Here is a 21,002-nt window from a genome sequence, read left to right as displayed (position 1 = left end):
AGGGGCTATAAACTCCTTTCTGGAAGACTGTAAGCAGAATTCCATCAGCTTTTACTGAAGCTTTCTCTTCATTCATAACCTTTGCGTCTGCACAGGGATCTTAGCATCTATTAAGACCTGGCGCACAGATTCTTGCCCTTTTGGTGGGTGTATGTGTGTTTGATGTATTAATCTCTTACGTTTTCACTCTCAGGTCCAGTTTGCCAAAATCACCCTTTCCAACAGGCCTTTCTGAAGACCTCCCTCACACCTAGCACTCTCTTCTTTCTCACCCCATTGTGTGTTTAGTGAATGGGGAGAGAGGAACACTGAGGCATGCTAAGCTTAGCAGAGCCATTTGGACCCTATTGGGTTACAGCACATCGGTTTACCTGGATTTACACCCTCTGTTGCTATTGGCCTTCTGGCTGCAAGAAGAGTCAGATTACAGCAGGAGAGGCCAGGAGGATTAGTACCGAGATACCAGAGGCCAGCTGATAATTACTTCGAGGGTCATGTCTCAAAATAGACTCTGGTTCCTCTTTCTGGCCTCAGAGAGAGGAAGAGCTGCCCTTTCCCTGTCCAGCCAGCTCCTCATATTCTCTCTGCTGGTCCCTCCTGGACCTTTACTCTTGTTCTTTTTTTTCCCCTGGCGGCTCAGTGTTAAAGAATCCAGCTGCTAATGCAGGAGATGTGGGTTCAATCCCTGGGCTGGAAAGATTCCCTGGGGAAGGAAATGGCAACCCACTCCAGTATTCATGCCTGGAAAATCCCATGGACAGAGTAGCCAGGTGGGCTGCAGTCCATGGTGTCTCAAAAGAGTCAGACACAGTTTAGCAACTAAACAGTAGCAACATTTACATACAGTAGAATTTGGCTTCTCTGGTGTATAGACACACACACACACACACACACACACACACACACACACATACACACACTCAGTCGTGAATGACTCTTTGCAACCCAGTAGGCTGTAGCCTGCCAGGCTTCTCTGTCCATGGGATTTCCTAGGCAAGAATACTGGAGTGGGTCGCCATTTCTTACTCAGAGGGTCTTCCAGACCCAGGGTAGAATATGTGTCTCTTGTGTCTCCTGCACAGTCAGGCAGATTACCACTGTGCCACCTGAGAAGCCCTCTCTAGTGTATAACTCTTTGGATTTGACAAAGGTATATGGATGTGTAACCACCAACACAATCATGGTATGTAACAGTCCCACCACCCCGAAGATCTCCTCTTGCCGCCCCTTTTATTCAAACTCTCCCCTCCCCCTGGCAACCACTGATCTGTTTTCATTCCCTGAAGTTTTGCCTTTTCCAGAATGCCATATAAATGGAGTCATTTACAGTACGTAGCCTTTTGAGTGTGGCTTCTTTCACTCAGCGTAATTAACTTGAGACTCATCCATGTTATTATGTGTTATCATGAGATTGTTCCATTTGAACATAACTTTACATGTGATTTGGGCAGATACTAGGAGTGAGCGTGCTGGTCAAAGGTATGTATGAGAAATGCCAGACTGTTTCCAAAATGGCTATACCATTTTTCATTCCTCCTTATGGCAGAAAGTGAAGAGGAACTAAAAAGCCTCTTGGTGAAAGTGAAAGAGGAGAGTGAAAAAGTTGGCTTAAAGCTCAACATTCAGAAAACTAAGATCATGGCATCTGGTCCCATCACTTCATGGGAAATAGATGGGGAAACAGTGGAAACAGCGTCAGACTTTATTTTTGGGGTCTCCAAAATCACTGCAGATGGTGATTGCAGCCATGAAATTAAAAGACGCTTAACTCCTTGGAAGGAAAGTTATGACCAACCTAGATAGAGTATTAAAAAGCAGAGACATTACTTTGCCAACAAAGGTCCGTCTAGTCAAGGCTATGGTTTTTCCAGTAGTCATGTATGGATGTGAGAGTTGGACTGTGAAGAAAGCTGAGCGCCGAAGAATTGATGCTTTTGAAGTGTGGTGTTGGAGAAGACTCTTGAGAGTCCCTTGGACTGCAAGGAGATCCAACCAGTCCATTCTTTTTTTTTTTTATAATTGTTGCATTCTTTATTTAAACAACCAGTCCATTCTAAAGGAGATCAGTCGTGGGTGTTCTTTGGAAGGACTGATACTAAAGCTGAAACTCCAATACTTTGGCCGCCTCATGCTAAGAGTTGACTCATTGGAAAAGACTCTGCTGTTGGGAGGGATTTGGGGGCAGGAGGAGAAGAGGACGACAGAGGATGAGATGGTTGGATGGCATCACCGACTCGATGGACGGGAGTTTGAGTGAACTCCGGGAGTTGGTGATGGACAGGGAGGCCTGGCGTGCTGCAATTCATGGGGTCTCAAAGAGTCCGACATGACTGAGCGACTGAACTGAACTGAGCTGAGCAAGGTATGAGAGTTCCAGCTGCTATACACTCTTACCAGTACCAGTGTTGGCAGTTCTTTCTTCTTTTCATTTTTTTTAATATTTATTTTTATTTATTACTTATTTCTGTGCACTCTGTGCTCTGGGAAAAACTGGCAAAACAGGGTTTCATAGAGTTAGATCTTTTTAGGAGAAGATTTTATGAGTCCCAATTCTTGCATCTTCTATACCTAGAGAAACGCTGAAATGTGAAAGTGAAGTCGCTCTGTTGTGTCCGACTCTTTGTGACCCCATCGACTGTAGCCTACGAGGTTCCTCCATCCATGGAATTTTCCAGGCAAGAGTACAGGAGTGGGTTGCCGTTTCATTCTCCAGGACAACCCTGGAGATTGAACCAACCCAGGGATTGAACCTGGGTCTCCAGCATTGCAAGCAAACAATTTTACCATCTGAGCCACCAGGGAAGCTCAGAGAAACACTGACATAATTAATGATGACATCTGCTTTGGCTATTAAGGATAATTTTACAATTAAAAGTCAAAATAGAGTAGTTATGGTTCAGACATCCAAGGAAATAACTAGGTGATACTATGGGTGTAATTTCAGACTAGACCTTGTATTGCTTAACACTTGAGTTTTCTGAGTCGTGCTTGGATGCCACAAAACATTCTCAAAACAATGTCTGCTGACAGCTAGCAACTACAACCTTACTTTTTATAAAACTAGGCAACTGGCTGCTGCTGCTGCTGCTAAGTCGCTTCAGTTGTGTCCGACAACTGGCTACCTGACTACAAGTCTCCGTGAAGTGCCTGGTCCAAAGTGAGTTTCAGGCCTATGCTTCTGTGAAGAAATGAGATTTATTTTGTCAATTAAAATTCCAGTTGTCATTCCTCCAACTACTTCTAATTCTGTTACACCAAAATGGCAGACCAAGGGATTGAGATTTTAATCATACAAGATTCAGATCTAGAACTTGGAACTCAGAAATACTTCCAATTCTGTGTCTATTCTCCAAACTGAGACAGTCTTATGCCACATTTTAACAGGAAGTTGTCAGAGTCATGGGCTTACCTGGTGGCTCAGACAGTGACGAATCCTCCTGCAAAGTGGGAGACTTGAGTTTGATCCCTGAGTTGAGAAGATCCCCTGGAGGAGGGCATGGCAGTCCACTCCAGTATTCTTGCCTGGAGAATCCCATGGACAGAGGAGCCTGGCGGGCTACAGTCCATGGGGTTGCAAAGAGTCGGACACAACTGAGCCACAAAGCACATTATTTATTTGGCTGCTTTTGGTCTTAGCTGTGGCATGGAGTCTGTGTTGCATCATGAGGGATCTGTCATTGAGGTGTACAGACTCTCTAGTTTTGGCACGTGGGCTCAGCAGTTATGGCATGTGGGCTTAGTTGCTCTGAGGCTTTTGAGATCTTAGTTCCCGACCAGGGATCAAACCGACATCTCCTGCATTGCAAGGCAAATTTTTAATCACTGGACCACCAGGGACGTCCTTATTTTCATTTTTTAAATTTGATTTTATTTTAACCATTTTAATAGTGTTTAGTAGTATCTCATTGTTTTTTGTAAGAAATTTGCATTTCCTTAACGGCTAATTATTTCCATCTTTCTATGTGTTTGCCATCCTTATATCTTCTTGGTAAATTGTCTACTTAAATATTTTGCTCTTTTAAAAAGTGGTTTGAGGGCTTTTTTTAGTTTTTGATTTGACAGCTCTTTGAGAATTTTGGATTCAAGTCTTTTAATCAGATATGTGATCTACAAATAAATTTTTCCATTCTATGGCTTGTCATTTCATTTTCTTAAGTGTCTTTTGAAGGCAAATGTTCTTAATTTTGATGATGTCTAATTTATCAATTTATCTTTTCTTTTATGAATCATGTTTTGCTGTGGTATATAAGAAATTTTTGCCTAACCCAAAGTCTTCTTGGGTTTTCTTCTGGAAGAAAGTGTTTTCTTCTTTTCTTCCAAAGTGTTTTCTTTTGGAAGTTTACTAGTTTTAGGTTTTACATTTAGTTCTGAATAAATTTTTTTTTGGTGTAAAATTTTTTACAATTTGTTCTGAATAAATTTTTGTAATATTTTATGAGATTTGAGTTAATCATATGGATATTCAATTGTTCTAGCACCATTTGCTCCAAAAGATTATCCTCCTCCATTTAGTTGCCTTTGTATATTTGTCAAAAATTTATAACACCTTTATTTAGGTGTGATAGATGATTTGCAGGCATTTTTTCCCATTCTATGGGTTGTCTTTTCACTTTCCTAATGGTTCCTTTTGAAGCACAAGGCTTCTTAATTTTGATGAAGTGCAATTTATCTTTTCTTCTTTTATCATTTGTGCTTTTGATGTGATGTCTAAGAAGTCGCCGCCTAATCCTAGGTCATTAAGAGGTATTCCTATGTTTTCTTCTCAGAGTTTATAGCTATAGCTTTCATATTTAGGTCTTTGATCCATTTTGAGTTAATTTTGTATATGGTATGAGGTAAAGTCTCCTACCTCATATGGGATAGCAAGTTTGCTGAAAAGACTATTCTTTTCCCATTAAATTGTCTTGGTATCCTAGTCAAAACTCAGCAAGTCATAAACATAAGGGTTTATTTCTGGACTCTCAATTCCGATCTGTATTTCTTTTGTTAAAACAGTGCTGCACCAGTTTAATTACTGTAGCTTTCTAGTAAGTGTTGAACTTGAGTACTATAAGTCTTCCAACTTGGTTCATCTTCTTCAACGTTGCTTTGGCTATTCTAGTTGCTGTCTCCAGGGGTGCGCTGTCTCATGTCTGCCAGCCTCACTGAACATGCCCCTCGTCCCAAGCCCAGGCTTCCCAGAGACCTCTCCTGGCCCTGTGCCCTGCTCTGCTCCCGTTTGCTTGGCATGATTCAGTTTCCGCTTCCTGCTGCTGGTTCTGTGTCGGTTGTGACCACTTCTCTCCTCAACTGGACTGTAAGCTTCTGTGTATCAGAAGTCTTCTTTGCTTGTAACAAACAGGTTGGATTTTTCTCTGTGATGAGTTTATATAAAATGACAGTGGTAGGATCCTGGGGTGAATGGGGTTGGGGGTGGGGGGTTGTGATCATCAGCCGAGTTGGTAGAACTGGTGATCTGAGTTTGCCCCCTCCCTGAAGGCTCCTCAGGGAGGCATCTGGGGGTGCCAGGAGGTGCTTGAGGGGAGCCCACAGTGTCTTTCAGCCAGAACACTAGAGTCTATCATGCAGTTGAGGAGGAAACAAGACAGAGATGGGAGAGGAAAGGTCTCTTTGTGTGTTGACTGGGAATAGACGCAGTATGGGTCATCTCCAGGGAAAGATGGTGCTGCCTCCAGCATGGAGCCCACATGGCTGTGGGCCTGAGAGCCTGGGTGGAAGTTAGGGCCACCTCGGAGAGGGGGTGGGGTGGGGAAAGCCTTCAGGTAGAAGCAGAGCAGCGCCGAGGACAGGACATCCAGTGAAAAAGAGGACCCTGGAAGAAGCATGTGGGAGCTGCTGCTGATCACTGCCTGGCAACTGAAGCCTCAAGGGGATAAGAGGACTGGAGACCAACGCAGGGCTCCTGGTAGGGGTGGGGCGGAACCACAGCAGAAGGAGCAGGCCCAGCCTGGGCTCTGCTGCAGCAGCTGGGACTAAGAACTGTGTGTTTGGAGGGAGTGATTGAGGCCTAGAAAGCTGAGCCTGTGTGGCTTCTGTCTGATGTGGCCTGAGTCAAGGGCAGGACCAGAATCCCTTCACCCAGACTGCCCAGGAGCTGTACCTGCCAAGAGCAGTTTTGGCCAGACAGCACCTTTTGTTGTTCACTCGCTCAGTTGTGCCAGACTCTTTGCAACCCCATGGACTGCAGCAAGCCAGGAGTCCCTGTTCTTCACTATCTCCTGGAGTTCGCTCAGACTCATGTCCTTTGAGTCGGTGATGCCATCCAATCATCTCATGCTCTGTCATCCCCAGTTCCTCCTGCCCTCAATCTTTCTCAGCATCAGGGTCTTTTCCAATGAGTTGGCTCTTCGCATCAGGTAGCCAGAGTATTGGAGCTTCAGCTTCAGCATCAGTCCTTGCAGTGAGTATTATGGGTCAATTTCCTTTAGGATTGACTGGTTTGATCTCCTTGCTGTCCAAGGGACCAGATCTGGAATGTGCTCTGTCAACTAGCTTTTGTGCGTTGTGTTGTATTTCCCCCTATTTTTTCAGTGAGTACTGCTTTCCAAAGAACTTCAGCCTTGTCTCTGCACACATCTCTGTCAGCACAGAGATGGGCATCCCTGTGGAGTGGGGGTAAAGGAGTGTGTCCACCAACTGGTGTGTTGGGGGGAGGGTCATCAGGAGGCCCTGGTGCTGGTGTAGAGAAGGAGATGAGACCTGTGTGGACACTGATCCCTGCTGGCTGGGGACCCTGTCCTCCCCTCCATCCCCAGAGGACTTCACACAGTGCTGCACATCAGCAGCTATTTGCTTCTTGGAGCTGATCCCTGGGGAATAGCCAGCTAAAGCTTCTCCATGAAAGAGCTGTCCTTTGGCCTGTGTGGACCCTGTCACTCTTTCAAACGATGAAGCCCTATCCCCCTCAAGGAAACTTCCTTGCAGTGGCCTTGCCACCCCAGCACCCACAGCTCTGACGCAGCATCCCCAGGACACCTAACCTTGTTGCCTTTGGTACTATGGACGCAGCCAGGATAATCGTTCTGTGACTCAGCATCGTTAAGGCCATATTCTGTCGCAGGCCAGCCAAGCTCTGGGCTCTGAGGACGTCAGGGAGCCCGAGTGGTTGCACTTGGCTGCCCAGTAGTTGGCTGTGGGTGGGAGCCCTTGGCATCTGTTTGCTGGCAACTAGGTGTGTGTTTGCTACAGTGGGACCTGGGGGCCCTGAGCCCTGGGAGTGGGAGGCTCATGGTTGGGGCGCCAGTGCCTGCTCCAGGCCTCAGCTCGCGTCCTCATCTCTTCCTCTGCAGCTCGTCTCCAATGTCCTCATTTTCTCCTGCACCAACATCGTGGGTGTGTGCACCCACTACCCGGCTGAGGTCTCGCAGAGACAGGCCTTCCAGGAGACCCGGGAGTGCATCCAGGCGCGGCTCCACTCGCAGCGGGAGAACCAGCAGCAGGTGGGTGAGGCCCTCCTGCCCCACGCAGCTGCCCAGCTGCCGCCTGCCAGCCAGCGATGCTCAGGGCAGCTGTCCAGCCCCTCCTGGGCGGGGGCCCAGGCCGTGGGGGATGTTTCCTCTGGAGGGTGCCCAGCGTTCTTGGCTCTGTGGGAATGCTCTCAAGAAGCTTTGGAGAATGAGCTCTGGGCTCAAGCTTTGGGCTGAGAGTGCCTCCTCAGCCTCCCTGTGGTTCGCACTCAAACTGAGCACCCAGGCCCTGGGAGGCAGGAAGTGGCCCTCCCTCCTGCCCCCAGGGCTGATGAACTGGGCTATGAGAGCATCAGCATTCTCTCCTGGGATGAAGGTGCTCCCGGGGAGGGGGAGGGGGAAGGGGAAGGAGAGAAGCCCAGGCTGTCAGCCCTGTGATGCCCTCACGAGGCACTTCCTGTGCGCCGAGTTAGGGGGTCTGGTTAGTTTGAGAAAGGAAGACAGCCATGTCTCACCCTAAACCTCACCCTCAGGACTCTGGGGCCAGGAGGCAGGTCACTCATTCAGGCCACAGACTCGGGGGCTTCTCTCTGTGAGCCCCAGGCAGAGGGACCTGCCCCTGTGTGCTCCTCTGGCTGAGGGTGGGGCGGGGACTGAGGACTTGTCAGGGTTCCCTGCCTAGCATCCTGGGGGCGCCCTGTTCGGGGTTTGGGTTTGGCCAGGTCACCCCTGTGTCTTCTCGTGCGTGTGAACTGGTTAGAAGCTTGGAACTCTGAGGCTGTACAGGGCACACTGCTCCCAAACAGCAGGCCTGGAGGGAGACCCGGGGGCAGTTGGGGGTGGGAAGCAGGCCGCCCGGCCAGGTGCTGGGGCTCCCACTGGGCTCAGACTCATCCTGGCTCTCAGAGGGAAGGTCGCTACTCTGAGCCGGAGGGGCCTTGCTCTGCTCTTAGGTTAGCGTCTCCCCACAGCCTGCCCAAACACTGGCAGAATTCTGGGCTGCACGCCATGTCAGGCGGGTGGCAGGTGTAAACGTGGAAGGTCTGCCTTTGATCGTGAGGACAGGGAGCCAGAGGCCTGGACGGCAGCGCAGTGGTCACGTGCGGCCTCCTGCCTGGCACGGCGGGTGCTCCATGCACCCCGCACGAGCTCAGCCCCCATGAGTGCAGAGTTCATCAGTGTGCGGTGCACCTCTGCCTCTGTCTGGGTTCAGTCTAGGGAGTTACAGTGACCTAGCTGGTGACACTCAGACAGCTGAGTCAGGGGGCAGAGTTCCACAGTGCCTCTCCAGACCCGCACCCCCAGACATAGTCTGCCCCCCGCTTCCCTTCCAGCCCTGTGCGGGGCCACTGTGCCTGGCCAGGTCCCCAGCTCAGGCTGTCCCATCTGAGGCCTGGCCTTCCCATGCGTTCTCTTGGTCCCATCTAGGCTCCTGGTCCAGCTCTTGAATGAAACCCATGCCCAGAGGTGTCCCTGAGTCTTCCCACTGTCTCTTCTTGACATGGTTACCTCACTTCTGCACCCTGCTCACCCCCAAGCCCCTATCTGCCTGAAAAGCCCCCTCTCTCATGCCTATCTCAGGCCCCAGCATCACTTGCCTGAGATCAGGATATCTTCCCACCCCTTCTGGGTTAGGGAGTGCCTCCCCCCACTGCCACTCCCACCCCTCCCACCGCCCCCCCCACCATGCCTGGACCTCACCCTTTTGCAGTAAAATTAGCGTTTATAGCATTTACAGTTCATCACAGTTTACATGTGCTGGCCCTGGCCAGGCTAGACATTCCAGCAAATCCACAGGGATCTTGGGGGAGGGGGAGGGGGAGGGGGAGGGGGAGGGGAATATGCTCGCCAAACCATGTTTCAGGCCAGGGAGGGGAGGCCTGCTTCCAGGGGACAGGCACTCCTCACCCAGCCATGGCCCAGAGCCCAGCCTCCTCTGCCCTCTGCAGAAGGGGGTGCTCTTAGATCCGAGGATGCTGTTTAGCGCCACCTGATAGGGGATCCAGCGCTGATCCCCACCCATCCCCTGCCCACTCCTCCTGCTCCTCAGCCCCAGAACTAGTCGGCAATGTAGGAAGGTCTCTCATGAATCTAAACAGTTTGTTGCACACTTTCTCCCAGTCATCCTATATTTCCACAGAATTGTCCTTTCATTTGTATTTTTGTCATCAGTAGCTGTTTACGGAGAGTTCAGTAAATATGAGACGGACTGTAATGGCCATGTCCACTGAGGGAGGTCCTGACCAGAGGTCAGGCCTGTCCACAGAGAGCACCATTCCTCACTAGTTTACCAGAGCTTCCTGAGCATAAGACTGTCTGCTGTAAGCCCAACAAGACACATTCCCACCGTCAGGAGGCCCCAGTAACAGGCTGAAATGCAGAGTGATGGGGGACTCTACAGGAAGGCCCAGGGTGGCAAGGGATGCTGGCAGCTGGAGCCAGGACCCTCCTTCTCTGAAGGGGATGAGCCCAAGGAAGGGTAGCAGCATGTGTGAGGATGGTGATTCTAGCTGAGGAGCAAGGCCTTGACCTTGATGACCCGGAAGTTGGGAGTGCCATGGGCAAAGGCAGGGAACTTAAGAAGAGCCACCGGGAGGGTGAGCATGGTGTGGGCATGATGTCAGGTGGGCAGCTGAAGACTTGGGGACCTGGACCAGGGAGTGGCTTGGGAGGTAACCAGGGGAGGTACTGGGGGAAGCCTTGCTCCCCAAGGGCAGGAGTGAGCAGGAAGAGGTCAGAGGTGGGGCAGGAAGGAGGGAGGGGAACTGGACAGGCGCAGGAGCAGAAGTCTTAGGGCCTGGGGAGGGAGTGGCCCTGCTTCCAGTGCTGGGGGACGGGGGTGGGGAGATGGAGGGGCTGTGGGCCGCCAGGAGGAGAGGCCTCAGATGAGAGGATCCCTGAGTGAGCCTGGCAGAGCGCCTGGCATGGGGAGGGCTGCAGAGGGTGTGGGCAGAGGCTGCACACTCTGGGCGCAGCTGAACCTCTGGAGCAGGCAGGCCCCAGAGGAGAACTCAGAGAGGAGGCCACATCCAGACTCCATCAAGGGCTGACGTGACCCTCCCCCACTTCACAGGGAGGCCCTGGGTCCCTCTCCCTGCTTCCCTCCAACCTCCTCTTCAGCTGATCTTAATTCCTCAGTTTCTCCGGTCAGGGATCTTTCCCGTCCTCCTGGGCCACCATCCCGTGAAAATGGAGCACATCATTCTCTAGTCCGCACGAAGTCCTCTGTGACCACCCCACTTCTCCCTAGCCTCAGACAGGTCCCCCTGCTCTGTGCCCCATAGTATCTGTAACGCAGGAGACTGGGAATTTGTGAAGGCAGAACCTGGCCCCAGTTATCACTCCTGGCACCCAGCATGATGCCTGGAACACGGTCAGTTTGCAGTGAATATTTGATGACTGAATGAATCTCATCTAAAGCTCCAACAACCGCATCCCCATTTATATAAGCAACTGGAGGCAGAGAAGTTCAGTCATTTGCCCAAGGTCTTTGACCCAAGGTGCTTGGTATTACAGGCTCACCTGGAGTGCTTTTCTCCGTGTAACCGAAGAACCAGGAGGTGTCCCAGGGAGATGGGGGCCAGGTGGCCCTGAGGCATGTCTCTGCCCCCAGCATGCAAGTGTTAGCCCCCTGAGTTTGAGGAGAGCCTGAGAGGTTTTCCAGGGCCCTGCGGTGGGGACACAGGTGTGGAGGAGTGAAGCCTGGGTAGGGGAAGGGACTGCCAAGTTGGGGAGAGGCTATGATGAAAGCATCTGCTTCCCCTCCAGGAGCGGCTCCTGCTGTCTGTCCTTCCCCGTCACGTTGCCATGGAGATGAAAGCTGACATCAACGCCAAACAGGAGGATATGATGTTCCATAAGATTTACATCCAGAAACATGACAACGTGAGGTAGGGGCAAGGCTCGGGGGCGAGGGCAGGGTGGGAAGACTGAATCCCATAGGAGATGGTATGTCCCTTTCCTTCACTTCAAGAGGGCAAAGCGCAACCAGGGGGTCTGGTGGCTTTGGAATGTGTGTTGTCTGGGGCACCCCAGCCCTGCCCCTCTAGGTCTGTTAAGTGAATTAGTACTGTGGGGAGGAGGTGAGGCTGTAGGAAGGAGGGGAAAGGAGAAAACAACACCACCAGCTGTTGGAAAAACCCCTAGCCTAACAAGGGAGGCAGAAAGCACAGACTTGGGACCTCAGGGTCACCATCATCATCTCAGTCTTCACCAGCATCCGGCATCTCTGACAACCTCCATGCCTTCTAAGCCAGTGTGTGCCAGGCACTGCACCAGGCATTATCCACATCCTTGCTAATCCTGTCAGGAGGCTGACAACCCTGCGGGGTGGGGACCCTTATCAGCATCCTCTGTTTGGAGAATGAGCTCAGAATGGCTGAGACCCTTGCCCAAGGTCACTTGGCAGGGAATGATAAAGCAGGGTGCACCAAGGTCTCCCCTCCCCGGCAAAGCCCATGTTCCTTTTACTGCCTGCTTGCTGCTTCCCTAGACAGAAGCGCTGACAGCAGGGACATGCAAACAGATGTAGATTAATAGAGTGCAAAATCTGCTTCTGCGTTCCACGGGGACATGAAGCGGTACCGTGGCCTTCATCCAGCATGGCTTCCTGGAGAGCCCGCTAATCCTCCCCTATGCCCAGAAAAGGAGCTGCTGTGTTTGCCTTTGGGCGGGTTCTTTCCTCCCTGCGTGAGTTTTCCTAGGACCCACGAGTCCTTGAAGGTTGACACAAAGACAACCTTCTGGAGCTTTGGGCTGAATTTTCAATAAAGGGGTTAAATAAAATAATTAAACTATTGTGCATGGATAAACACACACACACTAATATGTATTAATAGAGTCAGATGAGGCTGATGGTGGGATGGGGAGTAGGCAGGTGTAGTCCTGTGGAGTGGGCAGAACCGCCCAGTTCCCGACAGTGTGTCGTCCATCCATCTCCCAAAACAGATCTGAAGCCTTTGGAAGAAAACAGTACCTGCAGACCCTATTTGTTCTCAGTTTTCAAAGTATCCCATCCCCTCTGATGCCTACCACACTCCACCTTCAGGCAGGGAGATCGTGGCCAGCAGCAGCCTTGGGTTGTCAGGAAGAAAGCCACCCTGGCTGAGTCTGCAGGCCCAGGAGTGTCCTGAGGGGCTGTGGGCTCAGGTGTGCTCTGTTCAACGTGATGGTGGGGTCCAGGCCTCGAAAGGTGGTGCTGATTCGAGGGTTTCTCTGCTCATCTCCTCATACCTGCGTCTGTCCTCATGTGGTAGGGTAATCACTAACAACAGCTAATACCTGTATGGAGTTTTCATGAAGCCTGCACTGTTCTAAGCACTTTTGTATATTCACTTAATCACCACAACAAACATAAGATGTTGGTACTATTATTATCTGCTTTTAACAGGTGAATAAATAGGCACAGATACTAACTTGTCCAAGATCCATAACAGTTAAGTGAGGGAATTGCCCCCAGAAAGCTTTTTGGTTTAGAAGTTTCCACCTGGCCTGACTACTAGACAGATGTTTTTTATCTGCCCAGCAGGAGGGGTTTGTATAATGGTTCTGTGGGAAGGAGGCTTGGGGAGCCCTCAGGAGGGAGGGTACTCAGAGAAGAGGAGGAGAGAGGTTTTCCATCTGCCTGTGTGTGATTGAGGAGCCAGGGGGGCCTTTCTTGCCTGATAGCTGCCCCTCAGATGTGAGGGTCCCCACCTTAGGACAGGTAAAGAAACAGCCTTCTCTATCAGAACAAGTCCCAGAGACCCCAGGTTCAAGGGGTAAGAGGTAACCCACCAAGCATTCCAATACATACAAACCCCTGAGCTCCTCTGGAATTTTCTCTCTCGGTCCTGTCTTCACCACCCTGCTGGCCCCAGCATGGCTCTGTTCCAGGCCAAGCGTGGACAAAGAGTGCTTTTCTTGACTCCTCTTAGCACAGCAGAGCGTTCAGCAGATTTACTAAACTGTAAAGTGGAACACAAAGGAAATCCAGAAAATTCTTTGCCCAGAAACAGTCTGGCATTCAAGGCACAAAATTCTCAGCCTGGCCTGGCTGCCGCAGCTTTCACACCTGGCCACCTCTGCATCTCTGCCCAGCACTTTGCCCTCTCACCCCTCTGTCCTCCCACACGGCGGGGTAGCATCTCACCTCCCACCCCTCTGTTGCTGGCCCTTGGGCTCCCAGCCCTCCAGCAAGGGGGTTTGGTCAGAGAGGCTGACTCGGGCCTCTTCCAGAGGGACTGCCCCATGGAGTGGCCTACCCTCTGGAGAGCACCCCCGGCCCCTCCACTCCCACAGAGGCTGTGACTCTGGGTCAGTGCAGGAGTCACAGAGTGGTGAGAGCATCTGCATGGCAAGAATCAGAATCAGACCCCAGCCATAGCAGGGTCGTGTCTCTTCTGGAGTGTATCAGGATCAGTGACAACAATCAGGAGAGAGATGAAAGGAGAGAAAAGCTAAGAGGCCATCATTTTCACAGGGACAGACATAAGTCTGGCTCTAAAATTGCCAGGACCGGGGGTGGCTGGTAACATCAGAGGCCAGCCGTGAGCAATCATATGCAAATATCCCACTGGCCCCTTTCCCTGTTTCAGCAGCCACTGCCCAGTACAGCTCTTGGGGAAACACATTGCTTGCTCTGTTTGGTCTCTGGTTTGGGGCTGAGCCTTTGGCTTTGGTTAGGGGTTGAGTAGTAGGTGGAGGAATGGTTTTAAGGTATAGGGATGCACGTTGGGGCTTGGCTTATGGTCCAGCGATTAGCCCTAGGGCCCGGACTAGGCTGCCCTTCATGTCATTCCAGCCCTGCTGTGACCAGGGCAAATTATCAGCATTGAGCCACTCAGAACCTCAGTTTCTTCCTTTGTGTAGTAGGACAGAATGAGCCCCTACTTAAAATGGTTGTTAAAGAGTAAATGAAATAATACGAGGAAAGCACTTAGCACACTCTCTGGCACAGAACAAGTGTTCCGTAATTGTGAGCAGCTATTATTGTTGTTACTGTTATTATTATGATTATGATCACACTCCTATCAACAAAGAATGGCCTGGGGATTCTGGAGCTGGAGTGGAAGGGTGATAAGTCACATTCATCAATTCTCTGTGGAGTTATAATATTTAGAGAGGCCGATGACATGCTGTTCTCTAACCCCACCAAGAGCAAGGCCACGAGAATAAATAAATCAACTGTGCGGTGTGATGGTTTGGGCCTGGATCTAAGGGAGGGAAGAGACTAATGGGTGGCCGGAGAGCTTGGCCCTGGCAGGGAAGGGTGACAGATGGGCGCCCATCACTCTGCATGGCCTCACTCTCCCTTGGGCCCGAGGAGGATCCTTTTATCTCATCCAATTCCTGGGGTTCTGGGGAGGCCTGTTGGATGTGCTGGTCCTGTGGATTGAGACTGGTCAGAGGCCACGGAACCCGCAAGACCCCCATGGAGTCCCCAGATGCCTCTCACGTCTGTTGTATGGTGACAGGTGGAGGTATCTCTGCCACTCTTGCTGGACAGGTCATTTGGGGCTGGGGCCATGCCTGGGTTCAGACCTGCAGCTTCAGAGCCCTCCTGCTGCAGCCACAGTGCCAGGGTCAGTGGAGGGCCATGCTGTCCCCACTCCTGGGACAGGGCCTCCGGATCATGCCAGTGGAGGCTGCTCGTGCCTGGGAGCTCCTGGTGCTCTGCTTTGGGAGGAGGGAGATGGAGACTGGAGGAAGAGGCACCTAGAGGAGGTACCACTTGGGGAAGCAGAGTAAGGGTGCTGATGCAGCCAGAACCGGGATGCATCCGGGTTACCTTTGCCAAGAGGAGGAAGGAGTTACCTTTCCTCACTGTTGTGGAGGAAGAAGAGCATCTGTGTTGAGCAGGCTAGTTCATAACCCCCCTGCCCCTTAGGAACTGTGGGGACTTGGGCAGGTCACCAAGTCTCAGCCTCAGTTCCTGCATCTGTGACATGGGGATGGTGATGTCCACCCACTCATCCATCCAGCGGAGGCTTCATCTCTGTCTGCTCGCTGGGAACCGCCAACTGTGCTCTCAGACACTCAGCTAGAGGCAGGAACCATGGTGGGAACTGACGGGGACTCTGGCTCTGTCATCAGGAAGCTCCCCTTCTGTTTGGGAGGACACACGAACAACAGAGAGTAAACTGGAGGCATGTCACACGGGGAGTGGAGCTGCTGAGCTGACACACGGACTCTGCCTTCTGGCAGAAGGTACAGGCATGGACAACCCAGCTCTCACCACTGGGGAGCAGAGTCTGTAAGAGGGGCCGGGGCTTTGCAAGGGTGCTGGGAGGGTAGAGGAGGTACAGGGTGTAAAGCCCCGGGCCCCGGAATGGGCTGCAGACTGTCTGCCCTGCGGAGGCAGAGCAGGCTCCAGTGTGTGGAAGACGGTGTTAGCTCTCTGGCATGAACGAGAGCCTCATTCTTAGAGACCCAGGAGCCCTGTGGGGCTGGAGTTGGGGGTCTTGTCTTGGCAGAGGGCTGCTGACCCAGGGTGGGGGTGGAGGTGAGTAACACTTCCTCACTATGCAGTGGGGGTGTAGCAGGATCTGGGGAGGGCTGCCCTTTTCTCAGACCTCCCCACTCCTTTTCCTTCTCTCCCTGTCTATCCCCAACCTCCCCCTTTTAAGGTTATCGTCTCCTCTTCCATCTCCTTCAAGGACTTGGCTGCATCCCCAGGTCGCTCTGGCGTCTGGCTCCACTACGGTATGGTTCTGAATTATAATGGCCACAAGACAATCTCAGATACCCATGGGTGGACTGTACACCCTGTGGGCAGAGAGGGGAAATGTTTGCCTCCCCACGTCCCTAGCCGATGGACAGACAGAAGTGTGGTCTACAAACATACAGGTTTCCTGTCTCCAATCTGAGTTGAAGAGAAGTCTTCTTTCTTGCAGCGTGCATGTGTGTGTGCTCAGCCGCTTCGGTCACGTCTGATTCTGCAACGCTAGGGACTGTAGCCCGCCAGTCTCCTCTGTTCGTGGGGTTCTTCAGGCAAGAATACTGGAGTGGGTTGCCGTGCCCTCCTCCAGGGATCTTCCCAACCCAGGGATCGAACCCACATCTCTTGCATCTCCTTCATTGGCAGACAGGTTCTATGCCACCAGTGCCACCTGGGAAGCCCTTTTCTTGTCGTACTTCCTATCAATTATAGAAATAAGTGGTCTTTATATTTTCCTCTCATTCATGCCACAAACATATTTTGAGCTGCTACTATGTGCCAGGCATGACTCAGAGTAGACAGAAAAGACATCGTGTTGCCTCTTAGAGAATGTCGAGCCCTCATCAGTGAGGTAAGGCGGAGCCGGGTGCTATGGGTTGATGACCCAGCTGGCCCCACTGGTGTTGAGTCTTTTCTTTTAATTAATCAATCAACTGATTAATTATTTTAGTTGTGGTAAAATATGCACAGTATACGATTTACCGTTTTAACCATTGTAAGGGTACAGTTCAGTGGCTTTAAGTATATTCACATTGTTGTACAGCCATCAGCCCACGCATCTCCAGAAGTTCTTTCCTCTTGTAGAACTGAAACTCCATACTCATTAAATACTAACTCCCCGTTCCTGCCCTTCCCCAGCCCCTGGCAACCACCATTCCACTTTCTACGAACGCGTCTATTTCTAGGTACCGCATTTAAGTAGAGTTATGCAGTATTGGTGCTTTTGTGTCTGGCTTACTTCGCTTAATGTCTTTAAGGACCATCCATGCTGTAGACTATATCCTGTTTTCTTTTGTGTTTTAAGGCTGAATACCCTTCCGTTGTATGTATTTACCACATTGTGCTTTTCTACGCATCCACTGAGGGACTCTGGGGTTGCAGCCACCTCTTGGCTACTGTGGATAGTGCTGCTATGAACATGGGCACACAAATATCTCCTTGAGGCCCTACTTTCGATATTTTTGGGCATATACCTAGAAGTGAAATTGCTATTTCATATGGTCATTCTATTTCTTTTTTAAAATTGCCTGTGTTTGACTTTGGCTCTGCTGGGTCTTCGTTGCTCTGTGGGCTTTCTCTAGTTGCGGAGAGCAGGGCCGACTTAGCTGCGGTGCACACGCTGCCAGCGCAGTGGCTTCTCTTGTTGCAGAGCACAACAAGGGTACTTGGGCTCAGCGGTCGTCGCGCACGGGCTTAGCTGCCTCACCGCATGTGAGTTCCTCCCAGACCAGGGATCGAACCTGTGTCCCCTGCACTGGCAGTCAAATTCTTAACCGCTGGACCACCAGGGAAATCTCAGTAATTCTATTCTAACTTTTTAAAGAACCCCATACTGTTTTCCATAGTGGTTCACGATTTTACCTTTGCACCAACAGTGCACAAAGGTTCCAGTTTCCTCACATCCTTGCCTGGGACTGGGTCTTGACAACAGACCTAAGTTTGTCCTGGGGCATAGAATGGGGGTCAGTGGGGGGTGGAACCAGCACCTCTCTACCCCTCAAAATGGGGGGCCCTGGAGGAAACTGGAAGACAGAGAAGTCAGGGCGCAGAGTCACTGACCAGTTAGACACGTCAGGCTGCCTTTGAAACAACTGAAATCAGCTGTGCTTTGTGATTCTGATTCTAATAAGAATTCAGACACAAGAAAGCCGATTCTGGGCAGAGTGAGTCAAAGAGGACATCGTGAAGATGAAAGGGTTAGAGTTAGGGCCTAAAAGAAGAATGTGAATTATTTTCCATCTTTTAAAACTTAACATTTTTATCATACAGAGAACGTGTGTTCTTTGTAGGAAAATTGGAAAATAAAAGCAGCAAGAGAAGTAAATAGAAAGCACCCATCTTATCACCACTGAGAGGCCCTGGTGCAGGGCCCCTCCCTTTAGGGAGCGTCTCCCCAACTCTCCCCAGACTCTGGGAACAGAAGACCTGCAGCTGCTGTGGGCTTCACTGTCTGGGGAGGGAGAAGGGCTTGGGGGGCAGAAGCAAGAGCAAGGGACTGGCGGGTGGAACTGAGGTCTGCCCGAGACCCTGCGGTCGGCAGTGAGGATTCCAGGACTTACCGTACCTTGACCCCAGTCCCCCTGGACCCAGTCCTAGTAGTCAGGTTTGTCTTAGGTCTCACACTTTCTGAAGGCAGAGGTCCCATCTGTGGAAACAGAGAGGGCACGGCCGTCCCAGGGCAGCTTCTCCCCGTAGGTGGGTGTGTGCCAACACCCAGGATGCTCAGGTCCTCTCCTGGGCCTTCCGCCTTTGCCCTCCCAGCCTGCAGAGTCAGAGGGTCCTCTGGCTGCTCCCTGTTCTGACACCCTGCTTTAATCATTCTCCGCTGCCCCTCGGGAAATGCCCAGTCATCTGGTGCCCGTTCTCTGCCAAGTGTTGATAAGACCACACTTGATTGTGCTGCTCACCTAGGGCCTGGGGGTGGCCCATCACCCCCTCCTTTACCTTACAAGCGGCATGGAGCCGGGTGGCTCTCTGTGTCACAGGGCTTGGAGCAAGTGGAGAGACGCTGAGGGGGCATCCCTCTCCGTCTAGAAGAGACCCCCGGCCTGTGGCTGGGCCTCCCCAGCCTGCACAGTCAGGGCCTCTGGGGCACTTCCTGCCCTGCTTCCCCAGCACCTTCTGCTCCCGCTGGGCCCACCACCCTAGGAGCTGGGCTGAGACCTGGCTGTGCTGAGACCTGGCTGTGCTCCCTTCCCAGCCCCCACCCGAAGACCTCTGTTTCCCCAGGCCCCCGCTCCTCCTGGGCCCACCTGGACAGATGGTTTGCCTCTTGGCGTTTCTCAAGTTCCCTCTCTGTGCCAGATGGGGAACGCTGGAGCTCAGAGGGGTGGGCCCTCCTGCTGCCGCCTGCCCAGACACCCCCCTCCCCACTCCCTCCACTCCTGGCTGCTCAGAAATGCTGTGGGATGCGGTTTCGGCACAGGAATAGGATCAGATGCCAGCAGCTCCAAGTCCTAGGGTCTGCTGGCAGCAAGAGGGAACAACAGAGAGGAAAGGAAACGCGCTTAACCAAAAATGCGCACGGTAAGGCTGCAAGGAAGGGCCTTGTGGTAATTGGGATGAAAGGCCTGGCCGCGCTTGCCTCTGAGTAGAAGGCAGGCTACCTGAGTGATGGATGGTGTGCAATTAGGGAGGCGTGAACAGCCAGGGTGGGCCTACCCAGCTTCTGCGTGCACCGGCCACGAGGGCCTGGTCGCGTTGCCAAGACAAGCTCTCATGTGGGAGCTAATCGATGAATGTGTACCTTAGTGCAAGTCTGGGCCCCACGCTGTTGTAAAATGGCCTTCGGAATCACAAAGGAGCAGATCGGGAAATCTTGGCCAGCAGAACAGACAGCCTGCCATTGGGTAAACCTCGTAAACCAGAGGAGTCTCCAGAAGTGACAGACACTGAACAGATTCATCCCCCTCTCATCCCAAGGCAGCAGAGGAGTGCGACTTCCCCTCTGACAGGAGGTGGGGGGACCATGGGGTGGGAGGTAGCGTTTCCGTCTACGTGGAGGACAGGCTGCAGGGCTCAGGCTGGGGACCATTCCAAGCTTCCCTGCCAGTTACAAGTCTTGCTTTGAGCCCCCTCCTGCCTGACTGCTGGCCACTGTCACACCATGGGAAGGAGGGGAGCAGGCCACTGCCCCTCCCTGATTCCTCAGCAGCTGTTGAAAGAATTTCTTTTATGGAAGAGTAGATCCCAGCGGGCTAGAGGGAGGCTCAGGCTTCCCAAGGCGCCATCCCCATGGCTGTTGTTTCTGACATCCCCTAGCTTGACCAGGAAGCTGCCTGGCCTCCTCGGTAACTATTTCACCGTTTGTTCTCTGAACACTGCTGAGTGTCTGTGAGGTGACAGGCCGAGGGTTCCCCAGGCTTGTGTCTCAGATGACGTGCTTGGGACCCCAACAGGCCCAGTGTGATAGAAGGACAAGCTACTGGAGTTACTGATCCTGCTTCTTCCTTGCTTTAAACTATGACAAATCTCTTCTATTCTACAAATATATATATCAAACATTGTGTAGGTTGAATTGTGTCCTAAAAGACAGTGACTCAAATGGTAAAGAATCTGTGGACAAATGCAGGAGACCCAGGTTCAATCCCTGGACTGCGAAGATCCCCTGGAGAAGGGAATGTCTACCCACTCCAGTATTCTTGACTGCAGAATCCCATAAACAGAGGAGCCTGGTGGGCTGCTGAGCATGGGGTCACAAAGAGTCAGACATGACTAACTGACTAACACTAAAAGATACAGAGTCCCGACCTGTGAACTGAGTTGGGAAATAGGGTCTTTGAAGTGAAGTCAAGATGAGGGCTTGCTGGAGGGGGTGGGCCCCTGATCCAATATATGTGGTGCCCTTATAAGAAGAGGAAAATGTCATGCAGACCCAGATACATATAGAGAACGCCTTCTGCAGGGAGAGGCAGAGACTGGAGTGACACAGTTGCGTACAAGGATTGACAGCCACTCCTGAAAGGTAGAGACGCAAAGAAGTATTCCATCGAAAGTCTCGGAGAAAGCATGGCTCTGCTGAGACTTTGACTTCGGATTTCTCGCCTTTAGACTTCTAGCCTCCTGCCTGCTGGACAAAACTGAGAAAATAAATGTCTGTTGTCTTAAACCACCCGGTTTGTTGTTCTTCGTTATAGCAGCCCTAGGAAACCAACACAGGTTCCTGCCGTGTGCTGGGT

The 21,002-nt window shown here is 51.6% G+C and overlaps 1 protein-coding gene across 1 annotated transcript in view; it reads left to right on the top strand.

Moving 5' to 3' along the window:
- ADCY5 (adenylate cyclase 5) overlaps window positions 1-21,002 on the top strand; it is a 157,872-nt gene that overhangs the window by 82,869 nt on the left and 54,001 nt on the right. The window contains exons 2-3 of the mRNA XM_018045751.1: window positions 7,290-7,439; window positions 11,175-11,296. Coding sequence (XP_017901240.1) covers window positions 7,290-7,439; window positions 11,175-11,296 — 272 coding nt within the window. The remainder of the gene's footprint in view (window positions 1-7,289; window positions 7,440-11,174; window positions 11,297-21,002) is intronic.

Source organism: Capra hircus, chromosome 1 (genome assembly GCF_001704415.2).
Source record: "Capra hircus breed San Clemente chromosome 1, ASM170441v1, whole genome shotgun sequence".
In the NCBI taxonomy this organism is placed as follows: domain Eukaryota; kingdom Metazoa; phylum Chordata; class Mammalia; order Artiodactyla; family Bovidae; genus Capra; species Capra hircus.
Note: the sequence above shows the minus strand (reverse complement) of the source record. Positions and strands in the feature narration are given on the sequence as shown.